Source organism: Stegastes partitus, unplaced genomic scaffold, assembly GCF_000690725.1.
Source record: "Stegastes partitus isolate 25-593 unplaced genomic scaffold, Stegastes_partitus-1.0.2 Scaffold2194, whole genome shotgun sequence".
Lineage (NCBI taxonomy): Eukaryota > Metazoa > Chordata > Actinopteri > Pomacentridae > Stegastes > Stegastes partitus.
The window spans coordinates 2,217-19,397 of record NW_007579925.1 but is presented as its reverse complement, the minus strand read 5'-3'; the positions used below and the strand labels follow the sequence as shown (position 1 = coordinate 19,397).

At 38.2% G+C, this 17,181-nt stretch overlaps 1 protein-coding gene across 1 annotated transcript in view; it reads left to right on the top strand.

Moving 5' to 3' along the window:
• LOC103374278 (cadherin-17-like) overlaps positions 1-15,848 on the top strand; it is a 23,402-nt gene extending 7,554 nt beyond the window's left edge. The window contains exons 6-19 of the mRNA XM_008304344.1: positions 118-276; positions 513-672; positions 2,204-2,399; positions 5,120-5,251; positions 5,339-5,489; positions 6,989-7,195; positions 8,714-8,790; positions 8,870-9,058; positions 9,545-9,789; positions 11,284-11,414; positions 13,104-13,322; positions 13,416-13,526; positions 14,162-14,278; positions 14,418-15,848. Coding sequence (XP_008302566.1) covers positions 118-276; positions 513-672; positions 2,204-2,399; positions 5,120-5,251; positions 5,339-5,489; positions 6,989-7,195; positions 8,714-8,790; positions 8,870-9,058; positions 9,545-9,789; positions 11,284-11,414; positions 13,104-13,322; positions 13,416-13,526; positions 14,162-14,278; positions 14,418-14,503 — 2,180 coding nt within the window. The 3' untranslated portion in view covers positions 14,504-15,848. The remainder of the gene's footprint in view (positions 1-117; positions 277-512; positions 673-2,203; positions 2,400-5,119; positions 5,252-5,338; positions 5,490-6,988; positions 7,196-8,713; positions 8,791-8,869; positions 9,059-9,544; positions 9,790-11,283; positions 11,415-13,103; positions 13,323-13,415; positions 13,527-14,161; positions 14,279-14,417) is intronic.
• Positions 15,849-17,181: the final 1,333 nt, after the last annotated feature.

Sequence of the window (17,181 nt, the reverse complement as noted above, 5' to 3'; positions counted from 1 at the left end):
CTATAGAGCAGCAGCAGGACTTTACACTGCAGTGACAGGAGCATAAAATAAATGACTAAATCCTCAGAAACTGCCTCAGGTTCAGAGTGTTGACGTGGGTTTGGTCTGTGTTTCCAGGTATCCCGTTCACCAGTGTGTTTGCGACGGATCGGGACGACCCGACGACCCCGAACGCCCAGCTGACCTACAGCCTGGTCAGCCAGATCCCCAACAGGAACAACATCGCCTTCTTCCAGATCGACCCCGACACCGGAGAGATCTCCACCACCAGCGCAGGTGACGTGAAGCCAGACTCGGAGGCCACAGAGTCCTGGGAAAGGCTCTCATCTGCGCCTGTAATCTGGCAGTATAGCGCCACTGTAAATCCAGATTACACAGCTCATCTTGTGCCCTCAAGATTAACGCTGATTGGAGGCAGATTGCCTAAATGTGTCGCGTGACGCCGCGAGCATGTGAATGAGCCGAGAGGCAGCGTGATTAACGTTGTCTGATGTGTGTGTGTGTGTCTGCAGGGCAGATGATGCTGAAGGCCAGAGAGGGCGTCCTGCACAGCCGAGCAGGAGACAACATGGGCTTCGACGCCCTGAGAGCCAAGTTCAACGACTACTGTTCAGAGCCCAAGGTCCCCTACGATCAGAACCCCTTCTTCACCTGCGTGGAGAAAGCAGGTGGGTCAGTCCACAGAACACTGACAATAACATTTACCTGCACAGGTTACTGCTATTTTACTGATTTTACTAGTTTTGGTCAATTCCAGATAATTACTGGTGAAAGCACAGAAAGCAAAATAGAAAAACAAGAAAAGAGGCCAAAACTGTAAATAACGTCCACATTAAAAATCTGTATCGCTGTAAATGGTAGTTCTTTCTTTTACCAAATTTGACTGTCAAATTACAGAGTTTTTACGCATTTAAATGAGAAAAAATATTGTAGTTTTACAGATATTTGCTGTTATTTTAAATAAAATTTTAAAAAAGGTAAATTGTAGAATAAGTAGAATCACAACAAACAGAATTAACTGACAATGATGAATATAAAAAAATGACAAATGACTGACTGTAAACTAGTAACTGACTTGCTACTGAAACCAGCAAAACCTTTATTTATTTTTGACATTTGCTAAAATGGTAAACATGTTTTAACTGTATTTTTTCCAGTTTTGTTAAAAAATTACAGAACAATTAGTAAAGTACAGAAAAAGTATGAATTTACATGTAGTCTGGAGAAAAAAAGGCCCAAACTGTAAATAATGTTCACATGTTAAAATTACAGTATTTGTACTGTATTTAAATTATTAAACATGTTGTCATTTTACAGATATTTACTGGTATTTGAAAGACAAATTATGTACATTAGGGAATGAAAATTTGTCGATAACTGTTTAAACTGTTATTTTACAGATTGTTGTGTTCAAATACAGATCATATTGAGTTAAATCACAGAAAAATAGTCTTAAACTTGTTGTTATTCATATAAAAACAGGCTCAAACTGCACTCTACTGTGATTAACGTGATCTACAGATCATTTATATACGTAAAACAAAGAAAATCACATCATCTGTATTCATGCTATGGAGCATAATCTTTAAAGTCTAACCCTCAGATAATGAATTCAACAAATCTGTATTATGTGAGTTGAACTGGTCCTTTAAAGCTGCTTCAGTCATTTAAAACAACTGGACTGATTTTAAACCGGGTCACAGACACTCAGAGACAAAAGGACGATTGTAAAAGAGGTAATTTCTTTATGGCTGTTCTTCATGACCCACATAAAAACAGCTTGAATCAGCTGAATCTCTCTCTGGTACAAAACTGGAAACTGATTCTGGGGAAGAGCAGGAGGTCCAGAAAACAGAACAGAGCAGTTTGTTGTGGATAAAACCTGTTTATGTGTAAACTGTAGTTTGAAGGTGGACAAGCTCCGCCGTGGTGCTTATTCTGCACGTGATGCATCCTCCAGCTCATAGAAACACAACAAAGACGTATTAACACGATGTTTAGGATCCAGAGCTGAACGATCTGAGCTGGGATGGATGAACTCTGGCTGTAATGAAGACTCCAGTGATTAGTGCTGGCGCTGTGATTTATTGGGTGTCGAGTTGATGAGTCCGGTCGAGTGTAAACCTCAGCACGTGGCTCGGCTTTTCAAAATAAGAGCCCTGCTGAACTGTTTCCTCCCTCCTGTGGCGTCAGAGATGAGGAGGCGGAACGTGAACCCCCTGGAGGACCCCGACTACACCCTGATTGTGCGAGTTCAGGACATGGGCGGAACTTCAGAGACGGCGCTGACCGGAAACGCCAGAGTTCACATCGTGGTGCTGGAGAACCTGTGGGAGAACCCCGGACCGATCAACATAGTCGAGAACTGGAAGACGACGTATCCTCAGGTCATCGCAAAGGTGAGATACAGGCGACCAAAGTGCACAAATACAACATTAATCATTATGCAAATATACCTGAGGAGTCTGAATATTCATGTTTAGACCCAATATTTATCTGGGTAGTTGAAATGTTATATTTAAACCCTACAATGTGATTTAATATGTACATTTATCTCACTAACTTCAACATTACGATTAAGACTTAATCATGTTTTATTAAATTATATTTTTAAAATGACTTGAGTAATTGAATTCTTAGAATAAGACCCCACAATAATATTTGTGGTACTAAATTATGGAGTAAAATAATAGAATCCACTATAATATTATATATGTAGATACACAATTAAAACATACCTGAATAATTTAAATATCAAAGTTAATACTGTAAAATATTATATGAAATGCAAGTTTTATTTATTATATAGAATATTATTTTTTAAAAAAGAACCAACAATGCCATTTCGAATTAATTATGATTTAAATTACCTGACTAAATTAAACAGTAATGATAAGATTTTGCAATATTATTTTAAATGAAAAATTATTATTATTATTATTATTATTATTATTATTATTCATGATATTATTGTTATTGTATAGAATATTATAAATAAAAAACAACCAACATTACATACAAAGAATCATTTAAATTACCTGACTAACCTCATTATTTATGTTAATAACCTACAATAACATATAAAATGCAAATTTACTGGACAAAATTCTACATGAAGGATAAAACCCTACAATATTATATAATTTACACATTTAACTATTATTATTTTAAGTATTTTAAATATATTGGCATCATTTTAAATATTGGTATAAATATAATATTATAAATAAAACAAACAACAACAACACTTCATGCAAACAATAATTGAAATGACTTGACATAATTAAACATTAAAGATAATGAAAAGTAATAATAAGTGATCATAAAAAGATTCGACAAATTCATCTGAGTATTTCCAATATAATAGTTAAGACAAATGATAAAAATAAATAAATGAAATAATACAAATAATCTGACTGACTTAGATATTAAAGATAATAATCTATAATGTTCTATAAACTACAGATTCACCTGACTAGTTTAAATATTACAGTCAAACAAACTCTCATCCGTCCAACTTAAACGTTGAGTTTCAGAACCAACAATAATAAATACACGAATAAATCACCCGACTAAACTAAATATGAGGTTAAAACTAACCTGAAACCCAAACAAACCCAAAGACAGAGCGTCAGAGTCACACTGTGTTTAACTGGAAAACAGTCCGAATGAGCCAGAACCGGGTCGCTGTTCTGTCTCTTCTCAGGTCGGGCCGTGTCGTCCACTTACTCACAGACTAACAGTCGTCCAGCTGAGAGCTAATAAACGCTCCATAACAGTCTCCACGTCCGTAAAGATTAAATCTGTTTGAGTTTGGCAAAAGTTCTGAAGCTGCTCCTCACAACGTGTTTATTAAAACTGAGAGTCGAAGAAGACGCCGAGATGTGAAACGGCAGCGTTTACACCACTAACTAACCATCATACACTGTAGAAATGCACATTTTTAACAGTGAATTTTTAGCTTGTTTTGTTAAAATACAGATAATAACTAAATTCACCGGGAAAAAAAAGTATTCGTTTACATGTTTACCCTAAAAATAAACAGGCTCAAACTGTCAATAATGTCCACAATCAAACATTTTTAGAAATAGCAGTTGGACTGATGTAAAGCATGGTGGTGGCAGCATCATGATGTAAAGCATGGTGGTGGCAGCATTATAATGTGAGGCATAGTGGTGGCAGCATCATGATGTGAAGCACGGTGGTGACAACTTTTAATTTAAATTTAAAAATTTAAATCAGCAAAAGTTTTATCATAAGGAGATATTTGCAGTGAGTTGAAAGAAAAATTATGCACATTAGGGTTTTGAAAAATACAAGTTTTCCCTGGTTTGTTGAATAATACATAATATTTAGTCAAATCACAGAAAAAGGTATTAATTTATATGTTTACTGGGGAAAAAAATATATTATTTTTTTTAAGTAGCAATTTGTTCTTTTTACATTTATGACCATAAAATTCCATTGTTTTGCTGCACTGAAATCAGTCAAGATATGATCCTTTTATAGATATTTGCCATTATTTAAAAGAAAAAATAGGTTTAAAACTGTAATAAAATTTAAAAAAAAAAAAAAAGAAAAGAAAAAAACAAACAAACAAACACAAAAACATAGATACAAGATATTTGTCATTATTTAAAAGAAAAATTTGCTTTAAAAGTGTGTAAAAAAAAAACAACCAAAAAGCCAAAATTGTAAATAACATCAAAGACAAAACCGTTATTTTACATTGTTTGTGTGTGAAATTCCAGTGTTTTACTGCATTTAAATCAGCCTAAATGTGATTATTTTGCACACATTTGCTGTTATTTCAAAGAAAAATTAGGTTTAAGATTGTAATCAAATGTTGTAAATAACATCCAAGACAAAGCTGGGATTTTACTGATAGTCATTTGTTATTTCAAAAGGTGTGACTGTAAAATTAAACTGTTTTAACTGTGTTTAAATCAGCCAAAATGTCATTATTTAGCAGATATTTGCTGTTATGTTCGTATTTTTACACTTCTTTAACTGTTTTTTACACATTTGGGTTTTTTGCTGCGAGATTTCCTCACAGACCTTTTATTTTTTTATTTTACAGTGAACTCTGACCTTCTGTCCCTCCTCTCTCTGCATCCAGGTCCAGTCCAACGAGCCCGATGCCGTCTACTCGCTGGTGCAGAAAGAGCGAGAGCTGAGATTCCCCTTCGAGATCACAGAAGATGGAGAAATCCTGCTGACGGAGGAGCTGGACAGAGAAGAGAAGGACTCGGTAGAAAACACTTTATAGTAGATCTGCCATCCCTCATGTAGATTATTATTAGGATTAGTACTGAACGTGTGCTGGTTCTGTCTCCAGTACATCCTGGTGGTGTTTGCTAAAGATAACCACGACAAAGAGGTGGAGCCGCCGATGGAGATCTTCGTCCAGGTGGACGATGAGAACGACAACGCACCAGAGTGTGTCAAGGAGGAGAGTGTGTTTGAGGTGCAGGAGGACGAGCCTGTAGGTAAGAACCCACCTGTGCACACATTGTTACAGATTATTATATAACCTGCTGGTACAAAGGTTATTGAGCCGCTGTTCTCTGTCTCAGCTGCTTTTCTTTGTTCGCTGTGTGTATCTGACAATAGTCAAACTTAGCAATGCTGTAAAGTGTGAACACTAAAACACGGTATTATGTAACTTAGAGCAACATCCAGGAACAGTTTGTACATTTCTACAATAAATGACAGAATGGATCACATGTACGCTCAGACAGGAGTCAACAACCAGAGGAGAGGATTTACCAAACAGCTTGTTTATGCTTTAAAAAGATCCTCACGTGTTCTTCAAAAATATATGTGATTTTATTTATTTTTTTAAAACTCATTCTGTACATTATAATGAACAAAAGTGTTTAGAATGTATTAATAGAGATTAAGTTAGAGCAAACTGGATCAAATGTGAACAAAGAAAAAGAAAAAAACTTGAAAAGTTAAAAAAAAAAATGTGAAAAAATGGTAGAATACTGTAATGTTCAAAAACTGTGAAAACGAAGAAAAATCTCAAATATCTGTAAAAAAATATATATTTCCAGCAGCTTTAAATACAGTAAAATAGTCAAATTACCACTTTATAAAAGGACAAAGTACTATTTGTAAAAATACAGAATTTTAATTTGAACATTATTTACAGTTTTAGCCTTTTTTTTTTTTTTTTTTAAGTTAACATGTAAATTTACTTTCTTTCTGTGATTTTACTGGATGTAATCTGTAATTTAACAGAGAAGATCTATTTAACATTTTATAATAAGTATATTAATATTTTAAAAAATATTTTATTTTTTAGTAGTTATTATCTTTAGTTTAACAAAACAAGGAAAATCCGTTAAAAAACAGTTTAAAAAATATTAAATATACAGATTTTTTTTCTTCTAAATAATGGCAAATATCTGTAACATTATGTGAAGAAAAAAAAACTAAAATCAAGACAACTTTGTGAAATTCTGTTCTGATTTAAATACAGTGAAAAGGTTGTAATTTATTGGTCAAGCTTTGTTAAAAAAACAGAACAAAACAAAACTGACTTCTCATGTAAACATTATTTACAGTTTTAACGTCTTTTTTATGGTTCACATTGCATTTTTTGTCATTTATCAAAATTGGAAATATCTGTAAAATGGCAGTATATAGTTGTTGTTTTTTATTATTACAGTGAAAAACAACAATAGCTGCTTTATTCTTGTAGTCAGCATCTGTTATGAAAGCAAAAAAGAAAAGACCTTCATGCAAAATGCTCAAATCTAATGCAAATATTCACCTTAAAAAACAAAAACCCTGCTCTGAATGAATACATATTGCTGCTTTTGCACGTCTCTAAAGATGTGACTGTTTCTGTGCTGCAGTCATTCATCAATAATTCTTACCGGCTCTAATGTTTGAGCTTAAAGAGGCTTCTGAAGGCCCTTAGAGTCAAGATAAATGTGTTTAATGTGTTCATAGCTTCCTGTTGTTGTTGTTGCTGCAGGCGCCCTGGTTGGACAGCTGGAGGTCCATGACAACGATAAAGAAGGAACACTGAACTCTCAGCTGAGCTACGAGATCGTGTCCCAGAGTCCACCCGACGAGAACACCTTCCTCATCGACGGCCATGACGGAAGAATCCAGGCGCTGCGTGTGCTGCAGCGGAAACATCAGCAGATCTACAGCCTCAATGTCCGGGTCACTGACTCAGGTAATGTACAGTCTGCATGACAACACACCTGTGGGCAGGGGCGGAGCCAAGAGGAGAGGAAGCACGTTAGCCTCATGAAACTGGAGTTACATCCCGTTTTCTGGTAGAACTTTTCTGTAGAGCCTTTTCTTTATAGTTGTTGTTTCCATGCAGATGCATTTTAACGCTACAACCACCAAACATTCAACCAAGTAGTTCTGATCAACAAGAAAATGTCAAAGTTCTCATATTATTGTCACTAAAACGAGTATAAAAATGCATGTTTTTTTTCTATATAAAGTAAAAGTCTGTTTTTTCTTTGTTAAGTTGTGTAGAATTCAGGTTTAGTTCAGACTAACTAGACTCCTGAAGACTGCAGGAATGAAACGTACTTTAAAGAACTCTGGAAACAAGTCTGACAAACTGCTCACAAATGAGTTGACATTATTGCCCAAAAATCTTAAAACTTCCTAAAATGACTCAAAAATTGTCCAGAATTACTTCTACACCAAAACCCACAAACTTTCAAGGATTTCATATCACCAAAAAGTGTACAGACAGAATAAAAACACATGCTTTTTCTATGTAAATGAAGAATGTGTTCGTTTTTTCTTACTCAAAGTGATTTAGATTCAGCTGTAGATTTAGTTGAAGCTTTTGACTCCTTAAGACTGCAGGGAGGACTTTGAAGAACAAGTGCAGCAATTTGCTCACAAAGTAGTCCAGAAAAAATGCCCAAAATGTTTGATGACTCGTCCGAAATATGTGAAACACTGTCGGCAATGACTTGAAACATTACAAAAGGACTCAAAAAGTGTCCAAAGTGACACAACAGTTAACCTAAATGACACAAAACTGTCCAAAACCCACTAAAACTTAAGACTAATCCAGAAACCTGCAGCCAAAAGAAACAAAATCCTGACATCCTGAGCAGAACAAGGACACTGTGGACACAAGCTTTTATTATCTTGTGCAGTTTAAATTGTAAAATCTTATAGACTTTAGGGTTACATAAAAAAGTTTATCATACCACATATGACTTCTCATCTTATGACTCAAAAGGTGTCTAAAATGACCTGAAATGTTTAATAAATGGCATCATCTAACAAGTAAAACCTCAATGTCTTAAGTTTTGACTCTGAGTTAATCAGGATTTTAGAAACCCTGAGGTTGACTCCCTGCTTCCAGAAATAATTTTCAGGTTTCACACAGCCATCATCTTTCTCATTACACTTATAATATAGTGAAATAAAGTCAACAAATGAAGGGAAGTGCATCAACAGATCCCAAACAGTTCGAGTGTTTGGCACAGAAAAGCATCAGATCACATTTAGGAAGCTTAACATTTGAAATATGACTGATTCTCATGTACTTCTACATCTAAGAAAATATAAAAAAAAAGTAATGGAGGCCATTGTGAGTAGTAGCCTCGGCCTGGCCACCCCTATGTTAATACCTTGGCTCTGTCGCTGCCTGTATGTAGAGTTTAGACTGTTTTTTTTACTCCAGGATGATGCACTCATGGTTTTTGCTCCACAGCTTTCAGCACAGTCTGTAAGGTCATCGTCAAGGTCATTGACGTGAACAACGAGAAGCCTCTGTTTGAGGAGACCGATGTGAGTATAAGAACCTCTGGACTTGTCGCTTCTCGTGTGGTTTGTACAGTATTTTCACCGTTTGTGTTTGAACGTGCAGTACGGCAGCCTCACTCTGGCCGAGGACACTCCTGTAGGAGACACTGTGTTGGTCATCAAGGCGACGGATGCCGACGATCCCGACAGCGGCAGCTCAGCCATCAATTTCCACATCTCCGCCGGCGATGACGACAACGTGTTCGCTGTAGAAACTGACGGCAAAGGTGTCGGTCACGTGGTCATAGCTAAGGTGCAGCAGCTCCCACATGAAAACACACACTTGATTTTGTTGACTTTCCTTTTGAAGTTTGCCTGCGCTGACAGTTACTAAAAGAACTTATGCAACTGCTGGGTACCTCTTCTATTGTTACAGGCCATTCGCATCCTTAGAAGTTTTTCCTTTGTTGGAAAATTGAATCGTAATCAAACTGATTTGGCTTTTTTGACAAGGATTTACATATCAGCAAAGATTTACATTACAAACACACCATCCCTACTGTGAAGCATGGTGGTGGCAGCATCATAAAGTAAAGCATGGTGGTGGCAGCATCATGTTGTTAAGCATTGTGATGGTTAAATATCTGGTTAAATGTCTCAAAAATTGCTAATTTTAGACCCGGCTTCAGGCGGTTAAGCTGATTGGAAATCACAGGTGTACATTTTATGGCACTCTGCTGTGACCTTTGAAATAAAGTCAGGCCACTTCTTCTCACCAGCTTGTTTCTCCTTCAAACAGCCTCTGGACTTTGAGTCTTCGGCCACCTACAGGCTCCAGATCGATGCTCGTAACCCAGAGCCCCTGATGAAAGGCCTGGAGTACGACTCCCAATCCACCACCTTCGTCTCCATTTCTGTCACCGACGTCGACGAGGTCCCAGAGTTCAGCCTGGACATCCTCCATGTGACTGTACCCGAGAACACCACCAAGGGATCAGTTCTGCTCACCGTGGAGGCAAAGGACCCGGAGGGCCAAGAGATCGGGTAAAACAACAATCCTGCAACTGCTCAGTGTTCTCGTCAGAAGTGCTAAGACTTAAAAATAAAAAATAAGTCGAAGGTACAAAGTGCAGACAGGTGAGAAAATCATCAGATAAAAACAGAATTTGGTGTAAAAAACCAAAAAAGTGTTGAAAAAGGTAATTAAAAGCAATAAAGACCATTCTAAGGACATTAAAACTCTGTTAAATTAGGAAAGGTTTATTGGTAAAAGCATATTTTAAGTAGAGGACACTGAATTAGCTGGACAGATTTTCATGAGAAGATGGTTCTAGCCGGTGGAAAGAGGCTGAAACATGAGGGATGTATTTGTCTCTTAGTTCTGGTTAGAAATCTGACAGCAGAGTTTTTCACAGGCTGCAGTCGATCAATAGAGTTTTGATTCAGGGAGGTTAAAAGGCTGCAGCAGTGATCCAGGCCTGATGAGATAAAAGCACCAAAAATGATCTCTGAGCCTTTAAAAGTTAACATAGATGAACATGAAACTTGGTGTTGTGCTGCTCAAAACTCTGATTAACCAGACACCAAAAGATCAGGTTCACCAATAACAAGAATCTGTTTAATCTGAGAGCAGCAGAAGATTTATTTCTTTGGGAGGTTTAGAAAGAAGAACCATCATTAAAGAAATGCTCGATGGCTGCACTGAAGGACTTTGCTAGTAATAGATTACATGAAATAATTTTTCTAAAGATAAAAAATAAATCACTATTATTTTTTTTTTATTGTATTTTGTTATATGTTTAAAGTGAGGACTCAGGCTGCCAGTTTTGTGACTTAACTTGAGGTCAGTTTTTGTTTTTAAATGATGATTTAAGGATAATGTAGATTTTGCTCCTTTGTTTTTGCATTGGAAGAAGAACATGTTGTCCTGCTCGTGTATTTCAAGCGTTTAGTCCTAAATGTGGTCTTTCAGATTAAACAGCATCCCACATGTTGTGGAACTCGCTCAGTCGACCTGTAGTAGTGTTTTGGGTGAATTAGAGTTGACCAGCTGTAAATGATGTAAAAGCAAAATGCACTTTTGTGTGTATTGAAAATGTTTTGCGAAGCTAAAGGAGGAAAAGTTGGTCTTTCCAGACATTTCAACCACTTCTTTAGTAGAAGATGTAATATTTCAGATGTTTGCTTTTGAATGAATCCAAAAGCATTTAGATAACACTTGACACTTTTTTTGTAATCCAGTAGATTTTTGTATTCCATGACTGCCTAAAGAGTAATCACACCCAACCCTGAGCACACAGCTTTGACATTTTAGAAGCTGCTCCGTTCGATCAGCGCTGACTGTTGGTTTTGGTTTTGTCTGTTTGGATCATCACGTGTACGTGGAGCAGACTGATTGATTTGCTTTGCCTACAATTGTGTCCTCTGGCCACCAGTTCAGTGTCTGCTGTGTCATGGATGACTTTTAATATCTTCTGACTAGGCGTGCAGTGGTGGCTTCGATGACTGATGATTGCGTGGTTTTGTGTTTGTGTGCAGTTTTAAGTTGGAAGGTGACTCTAAAGGCTGGCTGGAGATCGATGCTGCCACGGGAGAAATAAAGACCAAACAGAAGATGGACAGAGAGACTCTGGAGAGTTTTGATGTCACCGTCACTGCCTTTGAGAAAGGTAAGGCCAGGCATAAATACAGCTGTTTAGTTATTATCAACAGTATGAAGTGAGCACAGTGCAGATCCATTAAATATCAAGTTATTCTAAATTTCATCACCTCTCTATAATAGCAATATTCTGAAGGTAAACAATATTTTCTCTTATGAATGAACAAAAACAAATACTTTCGAAAGTCTGTATTGAAAATGTAGGCCCTAAAGTAGAAACTGAAACTAAACTAAGTACATGTGATTTCCAATCAGCCTAACTTCGTTATAACGGTTATAAAACAAACTTTTTCAGTTTCATGTCTGCATCATGGCTCCACATGGAAGAGAATTGCCCAAGAATAGAAACCTCTGAGTGTGAGACTTCATCAAGATGGAAAGGGATACAGGAAGATCAGTGAGCAAGTAAAAATCAGTGGAAACACAGCTGCAGCAGTAATCAGGAGGTCTAGAAGGAGCGATAGTAGGTAGTGGTAGCGATAGGGCTGCAGTGGTCGTCCTCCTACAATGACTCCAAGGACAGTCAACTACTTTCACAATCTATCTGTGAAAAACAGACGACAGCTGCTTCAGACTGGTACAGGGGTCATCAATGGAAACCAGAGTTTTTGTGAAGCTCAGACAGACACTTCAGAACATCAACATCTATAGACAGCTTTAAGGAAATTAACCCTTGCTCGCTTTTTTAGCACAAAATTTGCTAAATAATATAAAAAGAAGCCTGAATATTATAAGCAGCACATTCTTTGGTCAGATGTAGATAAATGTGTTGGGCTCAGATGGAGTCCAGATGTTTGGTGTGAACCTGACCAGGACCACCTCAGTGGATGCATCGTCCTGACAGTGAAGCACGGAGGTGGCAGCATCATGATATGGGGCTGCAGGAGTGTAAAAGGTGTTGATGACATTTATAGATGAATGTCTGAGGATAAACCAGAATACTGGCTGATAAGATGACTCCCAGTCTGCAGAAGCTGGAAGAAGAGGAATGTTCCAGCAGGAAACTATCCAAAGAACAAAATCAGACAAGAGTGTGAAAACTCCCTGGATGAGAATGTGGCCTGACTTTTGACCTTTATTTTAAAGACAACAGTAGACCAACACAACCCCTCCAGCAAAAAGTAGCTTTAAAAAAAAAAAAAAAAAAAAAAGTCTGAAGATTACCAAAACTTCTCTGCAGAAATTCAGTATCGTCCATGTTAAGAATGACTGAGTCTGTCATCGAATATAAAGGTTAACGTAAGAAGTATTGAAAAAGTAAGTATAGAAATCTCAGCAGTAAAAGATGGACTGACTTTCGTTGAGTTTCTGCTGTGGGACCTGTGTTTGTATCTACTGTTCACCTTGAGAGGTGATGCAGTTCAGAATCATCTGACTTATAAATGATTTTACATGTACAGTAGATCAAATCAGTGGTTTTCATAAAATTCTGCTGTGACCTTCAACATACTCTCTTATCCTTGGTGCCTCCTCTAACCTCCTGTAACTGTTGCCAACACAACTGGCAGAAAATCATTTGTACTGTTGTGGAAAAAATACAAAATAAAAATGTGAAATGTGAACCTGTGCATTCAGAAGGGGATAATAGCTACTTTCTCACGTGTTCGAGGACTTTGACCATTAAAACGTGGCTTTTTCTCACCTTTTTGCAACAAATCAGCCTTGAGTCAAACCAACTTTTTTATGATTTCCCCTGAAGCAAACCCGGAGATGTCTGCTGAGCGCGTGGTGCATGTGAGCCTGCTGGATGTGAATGACAACGTCCCCAAACTGGTGGAGAGTCAGGCCTTCATCTGCCTCGGGAAGACCAAATCTGTCGTGATCAAGGCCACTGATCCAGACGACGACCCCTACTCCCAGCCGTTCAGCTTCGCCTTGATCAGGAAATCCCCCAACTGGGGCCTGCGCGCAATCGACGGTACGCTTTGAAAACACGTGAAAAAATGTCACAGAGATGGTACAACTTCTGTATTGGTTCACTGGTGTGTCGTCTTTGTTTCTCGTCATGCAGATACAACGGCTGAACTGATCCTGAAGAAACACCCGATTGAAGACAAAACCTTCACAGTTCAAATCAACATTAAAGACAGCACAGGCATGGGAGTCAACCAGCCGTTTGAGGGTAAGTTCACTGGTTAGGTTGGGCTTAAATTAAATGTTTCACAGTATTCTATTTTGTCCAAAATACCAACAAATCCCATAAAAACCAACAATTAATGTGTCAGTGCAACCCAAGCCTGATCTAGCTGACTCATCTGTCTGATTAAACCTCCAGACCCTCACTACTAGTTCAGCTAAAGAGCAGATATTAACTTTAGGAGTCGGTGGAGACCAAAAACAGAGCTAAAAGTAAACGGATGTTGGCTCAGGTGGTTAGAAACACAACTCAAAAAGCAAAACAATGTTTATATATCGACTTGAAAGGAGAATTTGTTTAATTTACTGCCAAAGTGGCCAAAAAAAACCCAGCTACTGCACGTTAGGATCCATACTATGACACTCGATGTCAGAACTGCAGCCTTTAGCCAATTAATCGACTAGAGAAAGAAAGAAAGAAAGAAACTCTAAATTCTCCTAATGCAGCTTCTTAAATGTGAATATTTTCTGCTTTCTTTCCTCGTCCGTGATTTGGATAAAACAACATAAAACATCTTTGGGAAACACTGATTGGAATTTTTCAGCATTTTCTGACATTTTACAGACCAAACCATTAATTTATTAATCAAGAAAGTAATTGTCTCTTTTTCTACGCACCAGTGAGAGTGTGTAACTGCACAGAACTGGGCTACTGCTACATGACACCGGGTAAACATGGATTCAAGTACGGAACGGGAGCCACCGTCGGTATCCTGGTCGGCATTCTGGCCTTCTGTGGTGAGTCCGCCATTTATTATTTTCTGGTAAAACACTAGTTTTCCTTTAAACGGTGTCGCTGAGCAGCTTTGTGCTGCTGCCTGCTGTGTTTCGGTCTCCCCTGCAGCTCACGTCTGTTTTCTGTCTCCTCCTGTCGCAGCTATCATCTTCATCATCGTGATCAAACGCGTAAAGAAAGGAGGCAAGCAGAAAGGAGACGAGGAGGAGAAGGACACCATGATGTAGAGACGTGCACGTGTGCATCACGTCACTTTTATTTATACGTCCCCATACCAGTAAATCACAAATATGCCTGAAGGGGCTTTACAGTTTGTACAGCATAGAACACTCTCTGTCCTCAGACACGATGCAGACGAGGGTGACAGGACCCCGACCGTAACGTTAACCCAAACACCACGTGGTTTTATGTGCATTTGAAATGTCTGAGCAGAGACTACGAACAAAATTAGACTCCAAAGCCAACTCAGGGTTATTCACTGTCTTCTCTGTCTGTCAAATGCACGTAGAAAATTACATGAATATGCAAATAAACCCTCAGAATTCCCTTTTAAGAAGTGAGGACTTTGCCACAACTGCAACAATATCCCCCAAAAAACAAGAATTTTTAAGCTCTTTTCAATGTCTCAGCAGACGCTGCGGATGCAAATTAGTTAGAACAAACAAAAAGTGAAGCAAGAAGTATTTATTCACTCTTATCTGTAAAATTAACCATAAAACCGCCCCTCTTTTATGGCGCCTTTTCAATATCTCAGCAGGGACTATGGATGCAAATTTGACTTTACAGCCAACTCAGGTTTATTTACAATCTATTTTCTGTCAAATAAACCTAAAAAATTATGCTAAAAGTGAACAAAGGCCCAAAAATTCCACGTAGGAAATAAAAACTACAGACTCCAACTGCAACAAAACAAGTACTAATCATTGTTTTGCGCCATCTGTCTTTTTTTTCTGCTAAATAACTTGTAAGAAGAGAGAGCTGTTCTCATTCACTCCTAACTGTTAAAGGAACCCTAAAACTCCATCTTTAAACATTTGTTCGTTGCCATTTCAATGTCTGAGAAGCGACTATGGATGCAAATGTGACTATTTTCTGTCAAATACACCATAGTAAGGTGAATAAACCCTCTTTAACCCCTTTTAAAAGCCCACAATCTCCCAGGTTAGAAGTTAAATTTCCTCCTCAATACAGACACACATTTACTTTAGCTTATTTTATTATATTTACAAGATGATTATTAGGTGCTGTGCATGCTTAATTAAACTGGTAGATGGTTCCTAATGCCGACAGCTGCTAATCATGCATTTATGCAACTCGTTGACTTGATATATTCAAATCTCACTCCCAGACTCTGGTGGCTTCATTAGCAGCTTCTCCCATGATTCAATTAGGTTTTTTTTGTTGTTGTTGACGTCGTCGTTGTTGTTGTGTTATTCCCAAATGTGCGGCCAACTGTTGAATGTTGTGCAACAGTTGGAAATGTCTTGCAATGCCTGTTTTATGAGCAATAATTAGTTGTTTTGTAAAGGGCGTTTTCAGCTCTGTTTCCCAATAAACAAAAGAAACTTGGAACCACTTTGCGTGTCTGTGGATGCACGTCTTGGAGGACGCGTGGAGGCTGCAGGTGATGCGTGACGTGAGCGTCGATACTCACAACCGTCTCTTTCTTCGGGTAGCCTCGATTCCTCGCTGACTTTTTTGCCGAGCAGCCGAGGCCGCGACGCTCTGACCCATCTCTCTGGCAGTGGGAGACGGGAAGCAGATTGTTAAGCGGCGCTGAAAGGCATGATTGTGATTGCTTTTTTTCCTTTTTTTATGCAGCACAAAGAAGCCTCGACACACATACGAGAGGTGAACGCGGACGCCACATGTGCTGCGATAAACATGCATCCCTTTCCGATCCATGTGTCACGTTTGCTGGGTTGCTTTTTACTGTGTGTTTGTGTCAGAGGGAGAGAAAGGAGGTATAGCAGCGAGCGACGGCCTTGTAACGATGAACTCAACACTCTAGTGTTTATGTCTGCACTGTCTCTTCACCTGTAACCCGGCAACACAGTCCACAACAACACACACAGAGTCCTGCAGAGGAGTTTAGAGGGGTTGGGAGGTTGAGGGACACCAGGGGAAGTGGCGGAGGGAAGACAGGTAGAGTAAACTGTGTGACGGATGTTCCTCTCTGGATATCAAACCTCAGCATCTGACTCACGCGACTGTTTTCGTCTCGGCCGTTTAGTCACCCATCAGAGGAGAAAGCTCGTATCCTAATATAGAAATACTCATATAGAAATCCATCAAAATCACCAGTGAACAGCTGTTTTTATATGAGCTTGCGTCGCCTAAGTTAAACATCGAGTCTTATGATCTCAGGCTGCTTCCAAATTTTGATTTACAGTAAGTTTCTTCTGGCTGAAAATGACATAAACAAGAGACATAATGCAGGAAGACGCTTTCTTAGACATGTTAATGATACATTTTAACTGTTTCTCTGCTGGTTTCTTTTACATTTAAACTAAAATGAAAAAGACCAGACTCACTCCTACTTCTTGTAATTGTCGCAAATTTATGAGAAAATGCAGCTTCTATGGCTATTCAGAACCGTAGCTGATTTAATGAGCCATTCGCAGTTTCACTGTAGGGGCTGTTTGTACTTAGACTTGCATGGCTTAGTCTTTGAGACAAGCATATGCTACTGGCAGGTTCAACCAGGTCGCCCCAGAGGAAACAGTCATTTCTACCACGTTCCACAGCGTTCTAATACAGCTGATGCAGTAGTTGTCGAGTCTTTTCTGGATGAAAATGACAAACAGGGAATAAAAGATAGTAAGACACTGTGTTAGAGAAGTAAATGATGCATTTCTATGATTTTGTTTACATTTTTACAAAAAATACAAGTCAAAAGTTATTC